Genomic DNA, 25,150 nt, shown 5'->3' on the forward strand with positions numbered 1-25,150 from the left:
TGAAACCTGACCACCCCTGTTTGTGTGCTGAAACCAGCTGTTTTCACCAGCTGAGGGAGCGTGTCCCAGAGTCTGCTGTGTACACAGGACAGGTAGTGCGGAAATTCCTCCAGCACACACAGGTGCAACAACCCCTTGAGCAAACATACCAATCGGCTTAGGCATGTGCGACTTTAATGCCAGTTGTGCTCAGAAGTGCACATCTGGACCGCGGCTGCAGCTCTTTACAGCCTCTCTTTACGAGGCTTTCTTTACTTAAAGGAAAATAATGAAGGCCTCTCTGGAAACAATGGCGGCCCTGGAGGGGCTGTCCCTCTGCTCTCTGGTTTTGTGCTGACTGAGCAGCCACACCCAGCACCACGAGCGCCCTGCCCGTGCACTACATGCGGAAAGGCCATGGCTCTCTTCAGCCATCCTGTGAGCAAGTCCACAGTGAAGATTCGAAGCCATCACTGTCGTCCAAAGCTGCCACTTCTGAGGACCCATGATGGACCAGGAATCTTGCTTTATTTCACCGTTAAGAAAACTATAGGCCACAGAGATAAAGGAACATGCCCAAGTCAGAGAGCTGAGGAGCGGACAGCTGGGACTGGTGTGGCTGGCCCCCAGGCCTGTGGTCCTGCCCCACACTGAGTTGCCTTGTGAGACATCCCAGCTGCGGAGGAGCATCACAGAGTGCAGGAGGGCTTCAGCCTGTAAGTTACACTTGCACACACGGCCACTGTACGCCTACGGCCTTGAGGAGGAGGAAGAGCACGCAAGGAGTAAGCCGGGCGCGCCACTGACACCCACACTGGAAATTCTGGAAAGGGGAGCCTCGGCCTCAAGAAGTCTTTGCAAGACCTTGATACTTCCACCTGGTGGCCTTCCATCACGGGAACACGCCCAACCAGGGGACGGCAAAGGTTCTGGCAGGACAAGGACAGGAGGGCGCTAGTCCCAGCCTCCAGGGTGGATTTTGTCATCACACGTAAAACTGCAGAAACCCAGGCGTGATTGTGTGCCACACGGTTATAGGAACCCAGGAATCCTGGAAAAATCGAGTCCTGCTGACGTGGGGGTCATTTTACAAGGGAACCTGTTTGCCTGCCCCTGATTCCCATTTAACTCTTTGAGCAGATGAAAAGCAGATAGTTCACACAGAGCAGCCTCAGCCTCCAGGTGACAAGGCTACAGAGGTGTGGTCACTAGTCCCCAGAGTGGGCAACACCTGGCCTCTCCTGTCTAGCTCCTCTTTAGGGGCTGTGGGAACTGCAGCAGGGGCTCATGTAAAAGGAGGGTCGCAAGACCTAGAGCTCACTGGAGAGAGGGGGGCAGGCCCCACTCCACGCCCCCAGCAGGGAGCTCCCCAGATCATTTCCCTGCTCAGTTAAGGTTACACAGTGCAGTGATCCTGGGGTCCCCATTGCTTCCAGGAATTTTGTGCAGGCCCAAGGCAGGGGCAAGTGGAGTCCCACAGCAGGCAGGATGTGCTGAGGCCGTCTGCATGGCTGGAGGTGAATGGCACATGACAAAACCCAACACAACTAGACCACCCGCAAGCAGAAAGCCAGAGATGACCTTGCCGTCTCCACATGCTGTCCCTGGGCGTGAAGGCACAGCAGGTGGTGCCTGTCAGAGACCCCTCTGGAGACCTTTAGATCCACAAGAAGGTCCCACACTCTGGGCAAGGAAAGGACACATGCCAATGTGAGGGGCAGGGGAGGGTAGATGTGCCATGCCCAGTAGACCCTACAGTTCTAGAACTTTCCTGCTCATTCTCCGTTGCCTTGTATGACTCTGCTCCTGGCTTCCCCCACCCCAGGCAGGGCTCTGCCTCCCAAGACGGAAGTCCTGGAGGCGAAAGCCCTGGGACCTCAAGCCTCAGCTCTGGCTTCTCGGCTCTGGCCACCAGCGGCAAACCCGATACCCCTCAGAGTGACACCCAGTCTCTGCGTCTCTCCCCACCGCCCAGGCCCCGTGGTGGCCTTACCTGATGGACCACAACCACCTGGAACTGTGCCCGCAGGCTCCCCACCACTCAGAGCACTGCCCCGGCCACCCCACCAGGTCCGTGCGTGTGGCCTCGAGCGCTTGAGGTTTGAGGATGCACTCGGAAGCACAGGACTGGCACCGTGCTGCCCCTCAGGGCCAAGAAACTGGGACGGAGGCCACAAAGCCAACCCATGAGGGAAAGTGTACCGAGCGGGCGCCAGAGAACCCAGGGACGAGTTTGCACACTTCTCAGGAGTCACACAGGACAAACTCCCCCCCAGCAAGGAGCCAGGCAGTGCATGTGACACCGTGGCAAGGCAGGGGAGCTGCGTGGAGCGCACGCGCCCAGGCTTTACGTATGTATTAAGCGCACATTGAAACCTCAGACTGGGGAGGCAGAATTGAGAGGCACCACCGTCTGAGCACCACACCCATCAGCCAGGGGAGGCCTCTGGGAGTTCAAGTTCACCAGTGCCAGCAGGTGGGTCTTGCCCCCAGGCCGGTGGAAGGTGCAACCTCAGGCTGCTGAGTCAGCTCTCACCTGCACGTCCCCCAGGGCGACCCTCATCCACACTCACTGGATGGGGCAGCACTTGCCCACTGGCTCACTCTTCCTACGTGCGCCTCTTCAGCCTGGCGGAGCGTGGAGCCTCAGGAGGGCCGGGCAGAGGAAGGCAGGGCAGGGCAGGCGAGGACATCGCGGCTGCACCTACAGCGCATGGTCCCGTTCCTGCCAGGCTCTCAGGAAAGGTGCTGCATGACCACAGATGCTCCCCCAACATCGCAGATGGCGGCCTGCAGGTGTCCTCATGGTGCCCAGGGTGGACTGAGCAGGAGTCACTAGCTTTACTGGAGGTCTTGCTGGGGCTGGTGGTCCAATACAGCCTCGGCCAGCACCACCACAGGGTGGCCCACCTCCCCGAGTCTGCCACCCAAACAGCTCCACACCCACCACCCTGAGCACAGAGAAGACATCTCCGCAGACAACTGCTGTGCTGTGTAATCAAGATAATGCTGCTGCCCCAGCAGCCGAGAGCCACGTGGCTGTGAAGGGTTGCAGTGGCAGACGCCTCAGACGGCCTCCCGGCTCCATAGGAGAGGCAAGGAAGCAGCTCAGAGAAGGTGACACAGCCACTCAGCAAAACAGTCTCAAGTCTAAATCCCTTTTAAAGCCAAAGTCCTCCCTGTCCCGTGGTCTGGTCTCAGACTCAAGGTGAGGGTCTGGGTCTCCTGCTCGGGAGGCCCTCTACGCACGTCAGTTACTGCTTCTCACACTGCTGCAGGTTTCCTCAGACCCTCCCTGCCGTGCCCACCACCCGCAATTCCACACAGTACTGAAACAGTGCTCAAGTCGCCCCTAGAGATCCAGCGGCTGGGAACATACCATTTCAGGGACCAGGGAGAACAAGATGACAAACTTCACATACTATACGGGTGTCCCACCCTTCCTGGGCCAAGGCCCATTTACCAAGCACCCTGGATGCTCTGGAGAGAACCCTGGGCACCTGAAACTGCCATAGGCATCCCAGCTTTGTTTCACTCTGTAAACTTCTTCCAGACAAAAGGGTTGATTACAGAAGCTAATTAAAGCTTTTGAAGTTTATCTGAAACCCAAAACAAGGAAGAACACCAAATGCCTCCCCACCCTGCTCCTCCACCCCCCAGACTCTGGCCTTCATTAAGTTTTGATTTCAATCAATTGCACACACACCCACTAAAATTAACTTGTAAGGCTAATAAATTACAAACGCATGTTTCAAGGTCTTATCTGCTCCAAGCCAAGGGCCAAGGCCTGCAGGGCATGGGGCACAACAGCTGGCGGGGATGGCAGCAGTCATCTTTGGGAGAGAGCAGTGCCAGCCCCTTTGGTTAGAACAACTGGTCCCAGGCAGAACCCGGCCGACAGAGGCCAGGCGAGACCCAGTGAGCGAGCTGGAGCAAGACAGGACTCCTGCCTTCTCGGGGACCTGCAGAGTCCAAGGGCTTGCAGCAGGCCCACAGCTGACCTCATTTCTCTGGCAGCTGTGAGCACGTGTCTTGCACTGGAGGCTCCATTTCTAGATCTTTCCCCCAAAAGAAGGATCACTTGGGTCATGGGATGAGGTTCCATGACCAAGGAGCTATGCTACAGTTGGGCCTCAAAAGCAAACTGTGACGTGAAAGCCATCCTGGGGCCTGGGTGAGAGGGGGTGAAAACAGAGGAGATGCTGAGGACCGGGGTGGGAGTAACGAAATTCAAGGTGACTTGGAGTGGTGATCCCTTCGTCCAAGCCTCACACTCTAAAACAGGGCTGTCTGGGTGGTGCTGACAACAGCTGCCAGCAGCCCCGAGCCCCAGCCTCGTCACTGACCACACGGGTTCCACGTGTGGGTTATTAGCTCCAGTTCCCTGCAAAGCCAGAGCCTTGACAGACCCAGAGATCAGAGCTGGGGCCTGAAGCTGCTGGTGCGGACAGCAGCCTACCCCAGGCCTCACGTGCTCACTGCCTCCTCCTTCCACAGAAGAACCTCAGGAGGCAAGGACAAGGTTAAAGGGCTTATGATAAGGGAGCGGGAGGGAGGCAAGCCTGACTCAATACTGTGCACACATTTCCACAGACAAGAGGGTCAGGGCACTGGGGCCTCCTGCTGTCTGTCTGGGGAAAAAGGGGTTCGTGCAGGTCTCTGTGAGCAAGTCCAATGTGGCCTTCTTGTTGACAGGGAAGTGTAGTCCATAAACAGGCAGCTCCCCTCCCCCTCAAGAAGGACACTGACCCCCGAAGGGGCGGAGTCTGGCAGCTCTCCATCTTCAGGTGGGTGGCTGAGGGGCCCCAGCATAGTCTTAACTCTGCAGATCCACAAGATCCAGGAATCCCGGAACACTAGGATGGTCCCAACTGGTGGGGCACAGGCCAGTTTGTCTGGAACTGGCCCTGGGCACAGCAGTTTTGCTTACTCAGCCCTCCTGGCATAGCACTGTGTCTGCTCTGCTCTGGAGGTGGTGACTCTTCAATCATGCCTTTTCTTTCTGGTGGGGTGAATCTGCCTGAGGATCTGGGTATCTTTCCACCAGGCCTGGCTCTCATGAAGCAGCCCACAGTGACCACAGCCAGCAGGGCACCAGGCAGCACTGGATGAGCTGCCTCCTCCCTCAGAGGGGTCTTTCCTTACCTGAGCCCATTTACCGAGGTAAAAGAGCGACTGAGTAAAGGTGTGGGCCGCTGTGCCTGGCCTGAGTGTCAGATTTCGAAGAGTCTCTTTCCATCCCAAACCAGCTTCTGAAAGACATTCTCTTAGCCTGGCACTGTGGCACACATCTATCATCCCAGTGACTCAGGAGGCTGAGGCAGGAGGATGGCAAGTTCAAGGCCAGCCTTAGCAACTCAGTGAGACCCCGTCTCAAAAAGTAAAGAAGACTGGGGATGCAGCTCGGTCACAGCATGCCCTGGGTTCCGTCCCAGCACCCCAGACTCTTGTCTGACACAGGCTCGGCTGCCCCATGCTTCGTTTTCTTATTTTCCTTCTCTCCTACATTCGAGACCAGAGTCGGGCAACTACAAACCCTGGGCCAAATCCCGCCCTCCTGGAAGCTAGGGAGGTAATTTTTACATTATGAAGGGTCATACAGAAGACACAAAATCAAAGATGACCCTGGTGGCCTGCACGCCTGAAGTGCTCTGCCCAGCCCCTGTGGGAGGGGGCATGCCGACCGCCTTCCTCCAGGAGGGGACTGGGTACTGAGTTGGGGACGCTTTGCAGTTCTGTGGTGTTTCCAGTGTAGACTTTACCACTTCAGTCTCCTCTGGCGCCTTTCCTTACAAGTGGTTAATGAAGTGACTGATCTTTCTGGTGGTGTGGTGGTGGCAGGAAAAGGAATCTGAACAGATTGGCAACACCACCTTCTCCAGCAGGGGCCAAGGCGGGATGGACTCAGGCTTCAGCTGGCAGTCTGGAGAGGAGCTGCTGCGGCTCCACTGCCTAAGACCTGGGCTCGTCCCGCCCAGCAGCCGGGCTGGCAGCAGGGCCCTGGAACTGGATCAAGGATGAGTCCTGGCTCGGCCACTGGCCCTGGACAAGCACCTCAGATGTTCTGCACCTTTATTTCTTTATCTGAAATACAGGGACTAACACAGCTGGGACACTGTGAGGGTCTGAGACTGTATGTATGCAAAACATCTGGCTGTGTCTCACACACACAGGTGTACCTCAAGGGTGCCTGCCATGGTTACAAGCCGTGACACAGAATGAAGTCTGTGGAAGGTGACATTCCACGGCCGAGTGATCTCGGGAGCCAACTCTACTAACAATCTGGTGCCTGTATCCTGCCATAGGTGGTCCTGACCTTTAGTTAGGTGAGTCAGGCAGCAGATCCGGGGGACGGCTTGGCCTAGCCGCTCGTTAGGCCTCCCCATCAAACCTCGAGAGTGAAGTGCAAGGGCAGGGAGCAACTCACAGGTCTCGGTACTGGTCAAAGGCATTGTTGGCCTCCACTTCCAGCTTTCTCAGCCGAGCAGATGGCATGGCCCCATCTTCCAAAGGAGGATCGTACTTGTTACTCCATGGTGACCTGGAGGGAGGAAGGAGGAGACGGTCACACGAATCAGTCCAGGGAGAAGTGGCCATTAAGAAACGAGCCTAAGCCCCAGCTGCCTGAAATTCCAGAGGCAAAGCCATTACCTACAGCAAAGATGTTTCCAGGCCCTGGAAACCACAAGGGCTTTCTGAGGCATGGAGAGCAAAGGCCCAGACTGGGACACCCTGGCGGTCCCCTCTCCAACTAGTAACAGCAGAAAGTGTGCCTCATCCCTCATGTACCATGGCTGCTCAGAGGGATGCTGTGAGGGACTCGCTGTGTCAAACACTGGACGGCGGCCTGGCCTACAGGAAGTGCTCAGCAACAACAGTTTTTCCCTTCCCCTAAGTTTCCTCCCTATTCATCATCATAGTGCTCAATGGATGCCCGCCTCATCCCTGACCTGCTCGGCAGCTCTAGACAAACTGTCCCCAAGACCTTCTTACACAGTAAGTAATAAGAAGAGAGTCATCAGCTAGAAGCAGGCAAGAGACAAGATCTACCAGGAAATGCTGAAGACATTAGAAAGTCCGTGTGCACGTGCTTCATGGTGGCTGAGGGCAGCTCTCCCGGCACCCTAGGGCTACTCACACACGAAGACTGGACGCAATGAGAACCAGCCTCTGCCTTTCCAGTCCAAGGACTTAGAGCAGCGTTTCTTAGAACGTGGTCTGCACCACCAGGAAAGCATTCGGTCACACAGAGAACTGGGAGGACCTAAGGAAAAGGTCCTTTCCTTAGTTCCTGCAGGTGGCGCTCACAGAGTTGGGTGCAGAGAGAGGAGTGGAATCAGAAAGGCAATGGACGAGGAGCAAGAGACAGGAAGGAGCTGGGGAGAAGCCTCTCCGCTCCTGAGCAGGGACGCCATGCTGTTTCTGCCACCAGGAACCAGGCCGCCTGCTGCTTCCCCATGCACCAGACCTCACCAGGGGGGCTCTGGACCCTGTTGGTGTGGGATTGAGGCCTAGAGGAAAAGATGTTATCACCCCCAGCCCCAGTTTTAAGGAATTCTCTGCACAGGTGTCTTTCTTCCTGGTAGCCGAGGCTCCGCCAGGCAGCTATGTCAACGAATCTCGCTGAGGAGAGAACTAGACCGAGCGTCCTCAGGCAGAGGTCCCTGCTTTCTCAGCGCCTGTGCCCTAAGGAAAGAGTTGTCATGCACGGCCCCTCAAGGGTCTCCAGGTGCAGCTGCTGACCACCCAAGAGCAGGAGCCTGAGGAGCTTCCCTTTATAAGCTGGCCATGCCCACGCTGCTCGCAGGGCCGGTGGAGACTCTGCACGATGGGAAACACCCCTGCCTGTCCCAGGACCAGCACAAGTTTATGGTCACACTGGATGTGCACACACAAGCCAGGACCTAGGTGGCCTGTACAGGGGTGGCTCCTCTCCCTTCCTGAGCTCAGGCAGACAAGCTGGCTCCTGTCCCGGAACTTGCTGGTTCATCCTTAGAAAACTGCCGCCTTCTCTGAGGATGGATGGGATTGTTCTCTACCTGCCTTGGCCAGTAAGACAAGCCGGGAGCCACACATGGCTTCTGAGCACTGGAAATGCGGCTGGTGAGACCAGGAGGCTGCGTCTTCATCTTGTTTCCTCTGTGAGCTGAAATCTCGTAGCTTACTCTCAGGCTCCAGCTCCGAGAGGGAGCGGCCTCCTGTCGTGTGCTCCACAGGTTCTCAGGCCGAGAGCAGCGCCTGGCCCTCAACCCCAAGCTCATTAAAAAGCATTGATGGAAGAACTGCACTTTCCCCCAAAAAGCACAAGTAAGCACTCCCTCCACCTGGATGTGGACTGTCACACTGTCACACTTGGGCCCCAGCCCCCAGCACAGCGTCAGAGGCAGGGAATGCTGCAGATCCCTACAGCAGGGCACGGGAAGAAGGGACCCTGCAGGTGATCTCTGGGGCCAACAGAGACAGCAACTATCTTTTCTGCTCAGGGACATGAATGAATTTAAAAACAAAACAAAATTGGGCATGGCTGTGCGTCCTGTGGTTCCAGCTGCTCAAGAGGCCCAGGCAGGAAGGCCCTGACGGAGGCCAGCCTGGGAACACCGTGAGGGGTCTCCAAGGCCTCCTATCAGATCTGAGACCAGGGTGCAGCTGAAAGCTGCCACTGCCACCACGGACTCTGTGTACACAAGGCTTGTTCCCCAGTGGGCACAGCGGGCGAGAGCCTGAGTGGGAACTTCGACTCCCACCTCCACCTGCTCCTCCGACTCTCCTCGTGGCTGAGTGTCCCACAGTTAAGAGGCCATCCCCATCCTTGGGCCTGAAGACCTGCCCACAACGGGTCTCATTTAAAGGCAACCCGGAGACACAAGAGCCCATCCTCTTGCAGACTGGGGGTCTGGAATTCTCAAGAAGTCTGTAACTCACAATTCTTAACGGCTCACAGACGACAGCATTTCAAGCCGTTAGTCCCGGAGCCAGGGTAATTGTAGCTGGGGGAAATCCTAACATTACCCAGAATGTTCCTAGTGGAGGGGCACTCAGAACACATTTAAGAGCTTAAATGGAGGCCATTTGAGAAAAGACAGATGGACAGGAATGCTTAGATTTCAAAAGTCAGGCCTTTCATCCCCCCAGAAGGCTTTGTGTTTCACTAACAGGACTCAGTGCTGCTGGCAGCGGCCATACCATAAGGATCTCATTTCAGCAAACGATCAAACACAGGATGGAAATGTGTGGAGAAAATCAGGAGGCCTCGAAGTTTCATACCGAGAAGGGGAGAGGAAAGAGCCTTCTGCCCTGACACCCACATGTCTCTGCCAAGGCTCAGCTCCCCAGAGCCCTCTGGTGCCTCATGGGTGTCAGCAGGGCCCGCGGGGCAACCTGGAGGGACTGCTGGGCGGGGGCGCCTGGCCTGGAGGAGCGTGATCCTGTGCTTCCACGGGTTCCCGGGGGGGCTGCCTCACGCAGCTGCCCTGCCCAGGGCTTTCTGGTGGCACAGAACTGGGTTTCTGTGCCAAGACTCAGCTCAAAGAACGGGATCTCTGAGCCAAGAATCGCCTCTCCCAGGAAGTCTCCGAGTCCAGCGCCAGGGAGGGTGTCCCTGGCCTGTCAGACCACTTGCCACCATCACTGGACTTCTCTCTCCAGGGCTGTTCCTCCCACGCCCCGGAGGCTCCCGAGGACTGACCCTGGACACCACGCGGTGAACTTCTCTGCCCAGGGCTGCAGCACCAGCCCTATGCAGCATGTCTACGGTTTTCCCTTCAGCCCCAACCCCTCTCTGGAAACTCAACTGTGTATCTGTGCCCACCTGGCATCGCCACTTTGATCCAAGGTCACCTCAAACATGAAGTGTCCCCAGACCAGTTCTTCCCTGAGTGGTCTTACCCTCTATCAACAGTGGCCCCACTTTTCCGCTGCCCAGGCCCAAAGCTCGGCACCCTTCACAGCCACCCTCTCCACCCTCACCTAGCTGCACACCTGCTGGCACCCATCTCTAGCCCAGTCTATGGCCTGGATTAAGCCAACTGACACTCTACCTCACTTCCACTGGAGACAGGAAAGGAATATGATTTCAATCTCTCTGAGTTAGTATGAGTTACACCTCTGACATATGAGGAGCTCTATGCTGACCAGCCCTTTATGTGTGCTATTTCCTTTAACGTCCCTAAGAAGCCTCAGCCTGGCCTTCAAGGTCCTGCGTGCCTGCCCTGCCCTGCCTCTGATCTCATCTCCCACCTTCACTGCCTCAACTCTGGTCCTCTGCTGGCTCCACCCAGGGCCTTAATGCCAGCAAAGCTCTTCTGCTAGACTGTGTGACTAAATCCTTTCACTTCAGGTGAGCCTTTCCTGTCCACTTGTCTTATCTCTCCCCCTTGTCCTCTGCTTTCTTTGGCAGCCATTTCAGAGTCTGTATTCCTTATGTGTGTCCTGTCTGGCTTCCTCACCAGGACACAGACCCCAAAGGAGAGACTCAGAGCGGTGTCTGGTGCACAGGACAAGCTCAGAGAAAGACGCTGCTGCGTGTTCTGCTGGTGAATGAGCACTATCATTTCTGTTTTGTAGATGAGAAAACAGACCAGAGACGACAAGTGATCTGTCCAGGTCCCGGTGCCCTAGGGAGCAGAGCTGGTCTGGAGCCCACACAGGCTGACAGCAAGGCATTCTCCCTGCTTCTCCTCCTTAGACCCCTGGCACACTCTCCAGAAAGAGCACTAGGCTGAAGCCCCGGATTGAGCCCAGGGGCACCCGTACTAACTGCAGCACACCGTGTCCTCCACCGTTCTCGAAGGAGGTGACCAGTGCAACACATCAGGAGACACAGCCTGCTTCAGGGATCCCCACTCTTAGGACTAACTTCCACACCCCCTTAACACCTCGATCACCCGAGCATGGTGGGGCATGGTGGCCCACACCTGCAATCCCAGCAACTGGAGGCGGAGGCAGGAGGATTGTAAGTTCAAGGCCAACCTGAGTAACTTAGTGAGACTGTGTCTCAAAATAAGAACTAAAAAGGGTGGGGAAGAAGCTCAGTGATGGAGTGCTTATGAGGCCCTGGTTTCAATCCTCAGCACTGAAAAATACAAAACCAAGACCAAAAAGGCTAGCTCAAACATTGCTTCCTTCAGCAAGTCCTCCTGGAGTTGACCATGGCTTCCTCTGTGCTACCTCCAACCCCCGGACAGGCTGCTTGATCACCCTGCACAGTTACCAGCTGCTGCCTGGGTCTCCCAGGGCAGGGACTAACATCAACTTAGTTATTTACAGCCCTGGGCTTGGTGATGGAAAGAGGAGGTGGATCCCTTAAACACAGACCCTCCCTGTGCTCAGCTGAGGGTACCCGGCCCATGCACACTACCCCTCTCTCATCGGACTGTGAGTCTTGAGATGATCACAGAGGCACTCTGCAAACACATGCCTGCTGATGGGATGAACGGCCCGGAGGAGATGGGAGAGAGAAGGAAGAGAGGAAAGGGGACAGAAAGACAGAGATGCGGTGGGGGGAGTGGGCCACAGTCCGCTGGTCCAGGGTTCTGGTGCTGCTGCAGCAGGCAGCGATGGCCGGCCCCGTGACGCCCCCATGTGAGCTCACCTGTAGGAGTCCCCGTCTCTGTTGTAGTCACACAGAAGGTAATCCTTTCCCACCACCTTGTCTCTGGCGATTTTCAGTGGCTGGTCAACAGAAGACAGGAGATCTTCACATAGGCTGGGGACCTGGCGGAAAGAAAGAAACAGGTAGAAACGCTGGTTAAAGCAACACTCTGAATTCAGGCTGGAGAGCGATAACTGTAGCCATCTTGTGGTCAGCGTGTTTAACATCTGGCCCTTGGTGCCCTGCCAAAATTACAGGCCTGTTTTTTTCTTTTCCACATGTGCCTGAAATCAACTGTGTCCCACTATAAAGAAACCTGTTCTTGAATTACACTGGAGCGTGATTTCCAACACAGTCCTCCTTCCAAAAACCCTCTGCAGCTTTAATTACTGGGTCACCAGGGTGGTCTAGGAAGTGCAGTGTGTGGATACGTGGTATTGGTCTCTGGTGGACAAAGCATGAGCTCGAGTCCCAAGAAGTAGGTAAACATTTCAAATACACAGGAATCCAAAGAACGCAGAGAAGAGCCACCCCTGCGTGCTGGAGGACTCCCGTGAGCCCGTGCTGGGCCAGGTTTCCCACACGTTCCAGGCATCCCCGGCTGGCTCCTATGGTCAGTCCCACCTGCTGGGAAGGTAGCTTCACACTGGCCTCCTTCAGCAGAGCCACAGCTGGCTCATCTCCCAAGGCTCCGCCTGGACTGCCTTACTGAGGACCACCCCAAGGCCGGGGCCAGGCAGGAAGGAACCTCAGGGCACACGCTGCCGATTTTGACGCTGCTGGTGAGCAGGTCACTGGCTGCCCCCCCCAACCCAAGCATCCATTTCCACCAAAACACGGGGCCGGGGCGGAGTTGCTTTCCGAGGTGGCTTCCTTCCTTCAGGGTCCTTCCACAGGCTGGGCTTATGGGGCCCGTTGTGTCTTAACACGCAGTGGTAACGACATGACCATGACCCTGCACCCACCCCCTTCCCAGTGGAAATGTGAACCCTGGGGCAGAGACAACCAGCAGAGCAGCTGACAGCAGGTTCCCAAGCTCCTCGAAGGCCCTCACCACCTGAGGACAGGCCAGGACTACTGCCGCCTGAGGACACTGGCCTTGGGCCACCAGCTGCACCAGGTACATTAAAATTCAGTGTGCAAAGCACCTCCTGGCAAAACTGAGGACAGGAGCCTATCCTGAGGCTCACACGGATTCTGGTCAACTCTGGTGACAATTCCGCCCACTGCCACTTCCAAGTGCCCAAGTGTGTGATGCGCCAGGCGTGTCCCACCCCATGCTGGTGCACTGGGCACTTGAAAAGGCACGCTCGGGCTGTGAAGAACACACGTCATCCCCATTTGATGGATTAGAGCGCCCAGGCCCAGAATCGTGAAGCTGCCTGAGGGCCACAAAAGTGAGCGGTGGAGACAGAAATCAGATCCAGGGCCAGGTGACTCTCAAGTCCCTGCTCCTCCCACACTGTGTCCCTGAATTCTAAGGGGAAGGACCACATGCCAAAGCCACCCCTGGTGCCCACAGCACCCCATCCCCACCCACTGCTGCTCAGCTTAGGCTAGGAAGCCCTTCACCTGCTGAGGAAAGGGGGCGGGACCTAACAGCTTCCCTCAGGGGCCGTGAACCCACCCACAGGTGCCCTGTCATGTCACAGCTCATTCGCAGTATCTCCATTTCACCACCGGGTCAAGACTAAGCTTCCCCTGGGGGCTCCAGTTTGTGCCTGGGACCACGATCATTCTATCTGTCGAGGCCCTAGAATCTGACCTTCTGAATCCACACCTGCAAGAGGCCTTCCAGTCCCAGGCAAGACACTGTACTTTCCCACTACGACTAAGCAGGTGACTGAGTTTCCCAGGAGGCAGGCTTCAGGACGGGCCAGCGCAGGGGCGTGCACACAGGTGGCACCTGACAGGGCCTACTCCTGCCCTCCCTCGGCTACTACCCTCAGGTGGCAACACCAGCCTCCAGCGCAGCAGAGTCCACCCCTCCGCTTCGAGCACAGCTGCTTCTTAATCCCAGTTCTGCCCGCTCCGGCTGCTCCCTTTTCTCACCACTGAGCCCGCAAGACAATGGGATTTGGCATAAAAGAGGCTTGATTCCACTCTTGCCCAGGAGGTAAGCTGTGTACCAAAGTACTTCAGTCATTTCTTCCTAACATTTATACTATCTCACACAATTTGTTTATTGATTTTTTTTTCTCACTGGAATATAAATTCTGCCTGGGAAAGGACTTGGGTCTCACGGTTTTACGCCCAGTCCTACAGCTGTATGTGACACAGAGGAGGGCAGGCAGGTGGAGGGAGGGAGGAAGGGAAGAGCTTCACCACACGCAGCCTCCCAAGTCTGATTGGCTTTATTTTTAAATTAGCAGATTGGTGTGCAATAACAATCTCTACCCAAAGAACGAAAATGAATTTGTCAAGAACTAAATTTTAGTCTGAACCCATCCCATTGATTTAACTTCCTGCTTTAGGGGTCTTGTTAAAGAAGTCAGAGCCTAGGCCGACATGGGCAAGTTTGGGCTGACTTTTTCTTCTATTAGCCGCAGGGTCTCCGCTCTAGTGCCTAAGTCTTTTTTTTTTTTTTTTTTTTTTGCTTGCAGTGCTGGGGATCGAACCCAGGGCCTTGTGCTTGCAGGGCAAGCACTCTACCGACTGAGCCATCTCCCCAGCCCGCGCCTAAGTCTTTGATCCACTTTGAGTTGGGTTTCGTGCAGAGGTAAAGGTTTAATTTCATTTTGTTACATGTGGCTTTCCATTTTTCCCAGCACCGATTGTTGAATAGGTCATCTTTTCTCCAATGAATGTCTTTGGCACCTTCGTCTAGTACGAGATAAGTCTATGTGTCTGTTTTGGTGCCAATACCAAGCTGTTTTTATTACTATAGCTGTGTAGTCGTTTGAGGTCTGATTTGTGATGCCTCCTGCTTTACTTTTCTTGAAGAGGATTGCTTTGGCTATTCTGAGTCTCTTATTTTTCCAAGTGAATTTCTTTTTTTTTTTCTTTTTCTTTTTTATTTATCTTTTAATTTTTTACAGACTGCATTTTGATTCATTGTACACAAATGAGGTATATCATTTCGTTTCTATGGTTTTACACGATGTAGATTCATACCATTCGTGTAATCACACATGTACACAGGGTAATGACGTCTGTCTCACTCCACCATTTTTCATATCCTCTCCCCTCTCATTTCCTTCTACATAATCTAAAATTCCCCCATTCTTCTCTCACTCCCACTCCCCCAACTCCCATTATATATTATTCTCCACTTACCAGGGAAAACATTCGGCCTTTGGTTTTTTGGGCTTGGCTTATTTCACTTAGCATGATATTCTTCAATTCCATCCATTTACTTGCAAATGCCATATTATGATTATTCTTTATTGTTGAATAGTATTCCATTGTGTATATATACCAGAGTTTCTTTATCCATTCATCTGTTGAAGGGCATCCAGGTTGGTTCCACAATCTAGCTATTGTGAACTAAGCTGCTATAAACATTGATGTGGCTGTGTTACTGTAGTTTGCTGATTTTAAGTCCTTTGGGTATAAACCAAAGAGTGGGATAACTGGGTCAAAAGGTGGGTCCATTCCAAGTTTTCTGAGGATTCTCCGTACTGCTTTCCAGAGTGGCTGCACCAATTTGCAACTCCACCAGCAATAGTAAAAGTGCGCCTTTTTCCCCACATCCACACCAACATCTATTATTGTTTGTGTTCTTGATAACAGTCATTCTAATTGGAGTAAAATAAAATCTTAAGAGTTAACTTGCATTTCTCTAATTACTAGAGATGTTGAACACTTTTTCATATATTTATTAATTGTCTGTGTGTCTTCTTTGGTAAAGTGTCTGCCCAGTTCCTTGGCCCATTTATCGATTGGGTTTTTTGTATTTTTGGTGTAAAGTTTTGTAAGTTCTTTATAAATTTTGGAGATAAGTGCTCTATCTGAAGTGCGTGTGGAAAAGATTTTCTCCCACTCTGTAGGTTCTTCTCTTCACATTCCTGATTGTATCCTTTGCTGAGAAAAAGCTTTTTAGTTTGAGCCCATCCCATTTATTGATGCTTGCTTTGATTTCTTGTGCTCTGGGAGTCTTGTTGAGGAAGTCTGATTCTAAATCAACATGATGAAGATTTGAGTCTACTTTGTCTTCTATTAGGTGCAGGGCCTCTGGTCTAATTCCTATGTCTTTGATCCATTTTGAGTTGAGTTTTGTGCAGGGTGAGAGAGGTTTAATTTCATTTTACTGCATATGGATTTTCAGTTTTGCCAGCACCATCTGTTGAATAGGCTATCTTCTCTCCATTGTATGTGTTAGGTTGGAATTTGGGCGACTATAGGAGGCAGAGCGGAGCAACTGAGACAAAGGGCAGCGTGCCAAACGGTGACCAATCAAGTGGACAGGAAAACTTCACTGACCCTTAACATTCACCTGTCACTCAGCAGGACCCCTGCCCATTCTGGCCTATAAAGACACTGGGCAGCCGGGGCCACGTGCGATTTTCTCTGGCTCCCTACCTGACCTGTACCTCAGGGGGCTGGGAGTTTCGCCCAAGAGCCAAATTCCAATAAAGCTTGCTTCGGCTGCTTTCTGTCTGATTTTATTTGGCTGCTAACCATGTCCCCGAGCTTACAGTATGTTTGTGGCTCCTTTGTCCAGTATGAGGCAACTGTATTTATGTGGTTTTGTCTCTGTGTCTTCTATTCTGTACCACTGGTCTGCCTGTCTATTTTGGTGCCCATACCATGCTGTTTTTGTTACTGTTGCTCCGTAGGGTAGTTTAATGTCTGGTCTCTCCATACCAGACACTTTTTCTACTCAGGATTCTTCTGGCTATTTGAGGTCTCTTGTTCTTCCAGATGAAGTTCAAGATTGATTTCTCTATTTCTATGAGGAATGTCATTGGGATTTTAATTGGAATTGCACTGAATCTGTTCCAAATGAATTTCATGATTGCTTTTTCTAGGTATGGGGATAGGAAGGATAGTAGAGTGAAACATACATTATTACTTCATGTACATATGACTGCACGACCGATGTGATCCTACAATATGTACAATCAGAAAACTGAGAAATTACACTCCATTTATGTGTGATTTATCAAAATGTATAAATGCATTCTACTGTCATGTACAACTAATTAGAACAACAAAAACTAAATTCTGATGGATGTCAACAACCAATTCGACCTGCAGTTCTACCTAGGCATCCTCAAATATGAAGGCTGATATGGTGGGAAAGCAGCAAACAGCTGGAGACTTCGCTGAAGCTTCTGGCTGGCGGCACAGGGTGTGTGGACTTAAAGATGGAGCCCATGAGGTTGCCCAGACTGGAATCACACTCAACGATCCTCCTGCTTCAGCCTCCTATGGAGTTGGGATTGCAGGCATGTGCCACTGTGCCCACATACTGGTGGGTTGTTGTTGATTTTTAAGGGATGGAGTCTTGCTATGTTGTCCAGGCTGGCCCCAAACTCCCAGGCTCAGAGGATTCCCTGCTTTGGTCTCCCAAGTAGCCAGGATTACAGGTGTGTGCCACCGTGCCTGGCTCAGCCCTGGCATTTTAAATACCTGACCTGGTACAGGCACAGCAATGGTGCAAAGATTTGAGAACACACAGACCTGGGCTCTGGCCTCTGCTCTGCTTATGAACTTGTCAAACACAGTGTGTGAGCCACACCAGAGGCAAACTGTCCCTGAAGACCTGAGACTGGGCTTTTGAGAGTCCACAGCCAGGTTCAGACCAAACTTAGAAAAAGAGACATTTAAACTGAACCCCTCGAACTGTGGAAGTACACAGAATAATCCAGGCTTATTGCCTGCCCCGCCACGGGGCTGGTGCTCCGCCCACACTAGTATATAATTTCTAGCATAAACTCTCGAGTTGGGCCATATTTTTGTGTTCCATTTCTACCAGTCCTGTTTCTTTCCCTCAGAGATAATCTGCTCTGAATAATGATGCTATCGTCATTGTGGGGAACAGTATCAACTATGTGGTGTGCCCACAGATTGTGCCAGAGTAGGTGCCCAAAGACGCACCACTCACGACCCAGCGCCAACTGCCAGTCCAGTCCTGTCCCACAACCTGCGCTCCTTCTCCTCTGGCTGGACACCAGCCCACTCTCTGCTCGCTCAATGTGCAGGTCTGCGCACGTGCCTTCCACTTCAAGATCCTCCCCTTGAAGGCCTGGTGCACAAAACACAGAATGGCAGTTTAAATCTGAATTTCAGATACACAATGAGTACCTTAACATCATGTCCCAAACTTTACACGGGACATGTATTTTATTTGCTAATCTGGCAACCTACCCCCTTCTCTCTTAAACCCCATTCGTCTTAGACCCAGCCCAGGTGCCAACGTCTCCACCAGGATGCCTTCAGCGACCCTGATGTCAACTGAATCCTCTTGCTCCTGGGAGGCTGTTCCCGGCTGCCATTAGTGAGCATTCTCCTTCCCAGTTCCTCTTGCTTTGCATCCTGTGCTGACTCTGCGTCCCACAGGTGGCCCCAGCGTTCAGTCTGTGCTGTGTTCCCTGGGAGTGAATGGCCATCCTGTGATCTGAGGTCCCACTGAGAACCAGAACAATGGCAGTTTACCCGTCACCTGGTCACTCACTGAACAACTCTTTCTCCAGGCTACCCCACCCCGCCATCGCGGCAGGCTTAGAACAGTGGAAGCAACCACAGTAAGTGTCACGGACCATGAGTTGGTATAGTGATTGAACTGAAAAACACAGGTCCAAGCAAAGCTGACTGTCCACTCCGGGGTGTGCAAGGTTCTGACTGCTCTCCACAGTGTCCCTCTGAACTGCTTCTTGGCCTTTGTAAGGAATAGTCAGGAAACACCAAAGGTGTCAGGCTAACCCAGGCTGCTGGGGACTTGGGGTTGTAGATAGCACTGTGCTGCCCAGGACGGCGCCCACTGTCTTTCTGGAGGCAAGTCCAGGGTTGGGTTGATTTCACTGCCACCAGGGATCATGGCCACATGCCAAGAGGCAGGGACCACCACGGTCTTGCTACTGGCACCCCCACCTAGCTCCCTGATACCTGGGATGGGGGCCCTGGAAAGACAGAGGGATGGGGACAGAGCAAGCTGGGAGAGGAAGAACCACAAGGCAAAAGGCAAGGAAGAGGCCAGGTCATGAGCAGTCGCCTCCGGTGATGCCTCCCAACGAGGAGCACGCTGGGGCGCGGCTGGTGGTGGAGCGCTCGCCTAGCATGCCCTGGGTCCACTCCCTAGAACTGCAAAAAAGTTTAAAAAGCACACTGCACTTAGGCACAGCGGCACACGCCTGTGGTCCCAGCTACTCAGGAGACGGAGGCTCAAGGATGGCTTGAGGCCACAGGTTCAAGATCAGCATAGACAATGGTGAGAACCTGTCTTCAAAACAACAACGAAGAGACGATGACGAGGGCCAGGCATGGCACGCAGGTCCGCTCCTCAGCCTGCAGAGCGCGCCACGCGGTCCTGTTTTAAAGAAGGGGAAACAAGGGCCACAGAGAAGAGCTACCCAAAGTCGCAGCTACCAGCCAGTCTAGGAAGACGCGGGCGATACAGTCCAGCTGGACTGGAAAAAAAATCATTCTGCTTGTGCCCAAACTATCTAACCCAAGAGCAGATCACATGAAAGGAAAGGCAGATCAGAAGCTTCCGGCACAGTAAGGCTGTGTCTGTGCTCCCATATGGTTCCACTTTGCCTCTTCCTCTTCTCCATTAGTTATTAATGTTGAAAAAAATTGTTCAACCAGAAAAAAGAAACTTGAGATGAACCCTTAAAAAAAAAACAGCACTAAAGCCAGACCCACTCAGCTCCACCGATAATCTGATCCACGGCCTCATCTCTACGAAGTGCACCCTTGTTCCTTGGTGTTTTTACAAAATGGTCAAGTGACCACATTCCATCATTTGATCTGCCATTGGCCGAGAGCCACCACAGAGATAAGAATCAAAACAGCCCCGTTCACTCGGGTACGCGCAGGTGAGCGATGCTGGTGAGGCAGAGCTGGCGGTCCCAGGGCCCCATCGCAACAGCGTCTTAGCTTTGTGCTGCGGGGTCCCACCGGCCAGCAGAGGGCTCTGTTTACAATCTAGTCACTTAATTTTTCCCAAGGCCTCAAACTTACTTACCTTGTATTAAAAATAAAGTCACCAGAGGGTTCCCAGAGGCACACATGCCAGCATCAGAAACAACACTCGGTGCAAAATCAAACCCTGGCTGCCAGCTCCTGGTGGAGTGTATCCCTCCCACACCCACAGGAACCACAGTGGTGTCGCGTCAGCCTTGAAGAGGATTTCGGACACAGGATTCTGCCACAGACAAGGTGGACGTGCAGGCGCCCTGACTGATGGGGAGACGGCCCGGAGGCAGAGGCACAGGTCCAGCGGACACCTGAGGGCAGCAAGTGTGAGATGAACACCAGGACACTGAAGGGGATGGACCAGCGCCCAGGAGGCAGCAGGGGTCAGTGAAGACAGCCTGACGGGGAGGAAATAGGTGCTCCATGGAGGGGAGGCAGGAGTGGCGACCCTCGTGAGGAAGTCACGGCTCTTCTCACGAGCTGGACTCCAACGCGGGATGACAACACACTGCGGTGGGTGAGCTAGAGCAGGAGCAGGACAGAGCAGGGCAGAGCCACCGGCCGCTGGGAGGCCAAGGCAGGCTGCTCCCACCTGGGGCTGGAGGACAGCGGCAGGGCCCCTGGCCAGCCAGCTGGTGGGCACCCTCGCAGGGCAGGTGGGAGATCTGTGCCACTGCTCAGTGGGTGGGAGACCCTGGCTGGTTACAAGCACCTGAGTCTGAGGCAGAAACATGGCCACAGAAGCCAGCTTTCCCGTGAGTGTCCTGGGGTTTTGATCAATTTTCCCCAAGGCCCTGGGGAAAGGGCCCGCAGGCCTGGCCGGCGTCTGTGCACCCAGAGGCAGCGGCTTGTCTGGGGTGGGGAAGCAGCTATGTCCCAAGTGATCCAGGAAGTGGGGGGCCTAATTGAGTGGGGGTCCCAGGCATGCAAACACATCACCCAGGATGACAGCCTCACGGGCAGGTGCTGCGGGTGGCATCAGCACCGGCTGAGGCGGGGCAGGTGGCCCCCTCCCACCTGTGGTGACAGCCTCCATGCAGGGCGCCAGCCGTCCAGCTTGCACCAGGTGGTGAGCACCAGGCCTCCTCCAAAGTGTAGGACCCGCTGGGCCCAGGAGGCCAGGGGCTCCCACCCCAGCTGGGCTCAGAGGACGAGAAGAAAAGAGAATTTATTAGGGGTGGGGTGGCACTGTGGGACCTTGGGGACCAAAGCCACCTTGTGGGGGACACAACTAGAGGAGACTGGCGGAAGCCTGGGGCTAGGGGTTCTACTCTCAACACTTGAGCAGAACCTGGCAAGAAACAGGCCCCTGACCTCCAGAGAGAGTGCCGCCCGGTGCCACACAGCAGGGGTGCCACCCAGCTCCGCAGACGCAGCCTCCCCCTTCCACGGCAACTGCTGGGCTCTGGGGACGCTATGCTTGAAGTATTAAGTTCAGGCCCCACTCTTCATTTGAAGACTAACTTGCAAGATGCACCATTAATTAGAACCTTATTAAGAGGAAGAAGCGACTCCCCACTCCAGAGACATTAGCAAGCGCACGAGCTTCGACCTGACTGAGGTGGCCTTGCAGCACCGTTGGCAGGGCCATCTTGTTCCCGCGGGGCACAGTCGTTGGCCAAGGGCACCAACACTGGGAAATCATTTCTGGCCAGTCAATATTTTATTCTACTTAGAAATGAGTTTTTCGCATGCCATTAACAACCAAGAACTCTCTCAAGAAATGATCAAGTCCCCTCCACTTTCCTTTCCTTAGGCAGGTGCCCCGAACCATCCCCGAGATAAATAATGAACAGGCAAAACCTCTGGGCTTGGTTCCTACCCAAGACTGGAATCAGAGGTCAGAACAGCTTTCTGAAGGATCAAGAACGGCAGAACAGACAGAAACTAAAGACGAAATTAAAATCCACGTACGGGAGTGGCCTGGAGCGCACACAAGGCTCCTGCTGTCCACGTGTAACCCTAGGCTTCCCCGGGGGACAACCCAGGCAGTGGCAGACTAATTAAATTAACTCTTTTCCGGCCAGGGGTTCATCTCACCACCCAAGTGGGGAGAAGCCAAGGGTCTTTCAAGACTAAGGATGGTCTCTGAGGCTAAAGCACAACCACCAAGCACCTTCGAGTTGCCAGAGAGGATGTGCAGGGGCTGCCCTGCAGCAGGCAGGGAGGGAGGGGCCCGCCAAGTCTTGTGGATCGCCACTGTCCTCACCACCAGGAACACGGCCACCCTCCTCTCCACAGCACTTCCCAAAGCCTGCTGGGCACAGGCAGTCCCGTATGCACTCCTTCGGTCCCTGTAGACCACACAGGTTTGTGCTGGGTGCCGGGGGACTCCTCAGGGCAGGGCTGGGCCGTCTGGAGCCTGGCACAGGCTGGTAGTGCTTCCTGAGCGTGGAGGGTGATGCCAAGCTGTGGAAAACTAGGGCCACTAGGGTTGAGTTCCAATCTCATGAAGTCCATGTCTGCCCCATGGGGCAGCTTCCAGAACATTCTTCAGGGCGTCTCATGGAGATGGGACTGGTGGGGAGACTGCCTGTCGACCCCGCATGGTGTCTCATCACCATGACCACCAGTCCTCAAAGCTGGGTGGAGATCTGAGCCTTTGTACCCAAAGGGTGTGTGCCAGCACCGGCTCAGGGGCCGGCCCTGCCCTCACCCCCAGCGTGCTCCTGCTGGCTGTCCTCAGGCCTGCCTCTTGGTCTCCACCCTCAACTACTGTATTGGTCGTGCACTGAGCCACCTATCTTTTGGAGGAAAAGACCAGGTAAAAATGCACAAACACAACTCAATATGAGGCGTCTTTCTCCAAAGACTGTAACCTCACCAAAGGCCTCCACTCTCCACATTTGGTATTAAGGAAATTATGGCCTCAACAGCAGAGATTCTGAGGCTCGGCAATGTGCGAGGCTCTCTTCTAGGCACGTGAGTGACGCATGTCACAGCAGCCCTGTGGGAGGTAGAGGCAGTGGATCCCAAATTGCTCTCTGAGGCACAGGTAGGTTAAGAAACCTTGCAGAAGTGGCACAGTTAGGAGGTGGCAGAGCCAGAATTCAGTGAAATCCATACACCTGGACAAGAGTCCCCAGCCACTCGGCCAATGTGACCTCTGGCCTCTTGCCTGGCAAGTAACCTGGAGGTAAAAGAATTTCAGTTGAAAGAATCTCAGCTGGACGTGGCAGGGAAAAGCGAATGGCAAGACTGGGTTTCTGCACGACAAGGTCAGCGTGAGCCGAACCTCTCATCAAGCCTCTGCGGGTGAGGCCGTGTGTCCCCCTGGCCTTATGAACCACGTGTGTGTCCAGTGTCCACCCCCACACCCCAGGCTTGGGAGGAAAGCTACAAACAGGCCACCACGGAGGGACATAAAGCAAGCACCCGGCAGGGACACCTTTGAAGAGAGGCACACGCCACCAGAATGAGAAGCCAGCCTCAGAAAGGGCGACCCAGGGACAGGCAGGAATGGCCACTCTACCCTGACCTGATGGGCTCGGCTGGGCTGAGGAGGACAGGCCTCAGCATGAGAGTCACCCCTGCACCAATGCTGAAGGGGACCCCTAGAAATCCCACGTGCTCCGCCTGGCATCACAGGACGACAGTGAAGAACCCCACCGTGGGCAGCGGCTACTCGGGCGATGCTTTCAACATGGCAACCCTGGAAGCCATCCTGGGGTCCAGCAGGTTTGCCCCGACTCTGGGATGAAGGAGAGGATGATTCCCAGAGTCACTGCCGTGGGAACCAGAGCGGCCGCCTCACCACCCGGGAGGTGAATGACCCTGTGAAGCAGCAGCCTGAGCCACAGGGGCCCGCGTGAGCCTGGCCTTTCCACAGTGCTCCGCAGGACACTCCAGACCACGGGCTCTGCACAAGCCAATGGCCTTCCAGATTCCAGCAAGACGGCCACTTCCTCCCTGGCACAACTGCCTGCCAGTCTGGTGGCGGGAGGGCCAGGGTAGCAGGCGGGCACTGAGCACACAGGGAACAGGTGGTGGCTGTCCCTCTTCCTCAGCACAGAACTGCCCTGGCTGGACACAGCATCCGTGCCAGGTTCCCTCCCTGGAAGGTGTCTCCTTGGTTCTTGACATTTCCCTGAGGTCCCCTGTGGAAAGGACCACACACGGACACAGGAAACACCCGTAAATCTGCCGGGGACGCGGCGGCATCACTCGGGCGGGTCACGCGTCCCTACCTCTAGCACCAAGAGCTCCTGCTGCTTCAGTCTGGCTCCTCAGGAAGTGAAACTCAAATTTGTGGCTCCAGATAAATTCACTTGGGATTAAAAATAAAGTCACTGTCCCCACCTCAAAGAGCTCAAAGTCTGAGATGAAAGAGAGGGACACACTGGAGTACCATCAAGAGGAGAGGAACGTGCCGGGTGTGAGAGGCGAGGAGGGTCAGCCCAGGAGAGCCGCTCTGGAGGTGGGCACAGGTGCTGGGGTCTCCTGGAAACTCATTCCAGAGTGCAGGTCACAAAGCATCTGGCACTGGGCGCCAGAGGAGTGTCTGCCAGGCGCGGAAGGGCAGTGTGGCACTTGAATGCTGCTGGCCGCAACCCGTGGAGACACTATGACCCACTGGCTGTGCACCTCAAAGTGGTGTTTTATGGCACGTGAATCTTATCTTCACAAAGCTGGTTTTTTTTGTTTTGTTTTGTTGCGGGTGGGGAAAGTCAAGAGAGAAGGTCACTGCAAGCAGGACAGACCTGAGAGCACAGGGCTCTGCAGAGAACCGAGTTCACGGCAGATGAGGTGACAGTGTGCACGTGGCCAGGACAGGGTCATCTTCCTCTGCACCTCCAGCTGCAGCTACCTGACTGCTCGCCCTGATGACTTCGGCACGGGAGTAAACCATGTTACACAGGACACCCGCCTGGGGCCGAGACTCCAGGGCTAGCTCTGCCAGGGAACCCCACGACACTGGATGAGTCCCAGCCACCCAGCCCCAGTTTCCTCATCTTCGAGAATGAACAGAGCAAGCTGGGCTGTAGGTTCTCTGAAGCAGAGGGAGAAGAGGAGCCCTGGGGGCTGCGAGCACACAGCGCTGGCCCAGGCTGGCGGGAGTGGGGAGGAAGTCAGGCCCACCCCTTCTGGGACCCCAGCCCCTCCTAGGGCTGTCTGAAGAGAAGGCTCCACTAGCCGAGGGGATCAGCAAGGCTTGCTTCAGTTTGGGGATCCCACAAAGCTTCAATTTACTTATTATCTCTCTCAATCACCCAGGGTGTGGTTTTGAGAGCTAATCAAAAGTTTGTGGTACTCTTCCTGAAAGGAAGCTGCACTGCACATGGCGCTGTGAGGTCTGAGCTGGCCAGGCCAGGTTGCCCTCTGCTCACAGCGATGCGAACAGGCACTAGCACTGCAGGGAACTGTTCCCGTGGTGGGGAAGAAGGGAAGGCTTGTGACCTCTTAAGACCCCCTGAACATCACAAAAAACACCTCTCAGAAAGTTTCCAAGCTTGGTACACAAATCCATATCCCTTTCTCTTCTCTGCTCCAGGACAGATC

At 54.4% G+C, this 25,150-nt stretch overlaps 1 protein-coding gene across 2 annotated transcripts in view; it reads right to left on the reverse strand.

The window, feature by feature from the left end:
* CAPZB (capping actin protein of muscle Z-line subunit beta) overlaps nt 1–25,150 on the reverse strand; it is a 116,913-nt gene that overhangs the window by 27,092 nt on the left and 64,671 nt on the right. For both annotated transcript variants that reach the window (XM_079147259.1, XM_079147258.1), the window contains exons 3-4: nt 11,570–11,691; nt 6,407–6,520 (exon numbers count right to left, since the gene is read on the reverse strand). In XM_079147259.1, the coding sequence (XP_079003385.1) occupies nt 6,407–6,520; nt 11,570–11,691 (236 nt within the window). The remainder of the gene's footprint in view (nt 1–6,406; nt 6,521–11,569; nt 11,692–25,150) is intronic.

Source organism: Sciurus vulgaris (assembly GCF_902686455.1).
Source record: "Sciurus vulgaris genome assembly, chromosome: 1".
NCBI lineage: Eukaryota > Metazoa > Chordata > Mammalia > Rodentia > Sciuridae > Sciurus > Sciurus vulgaris.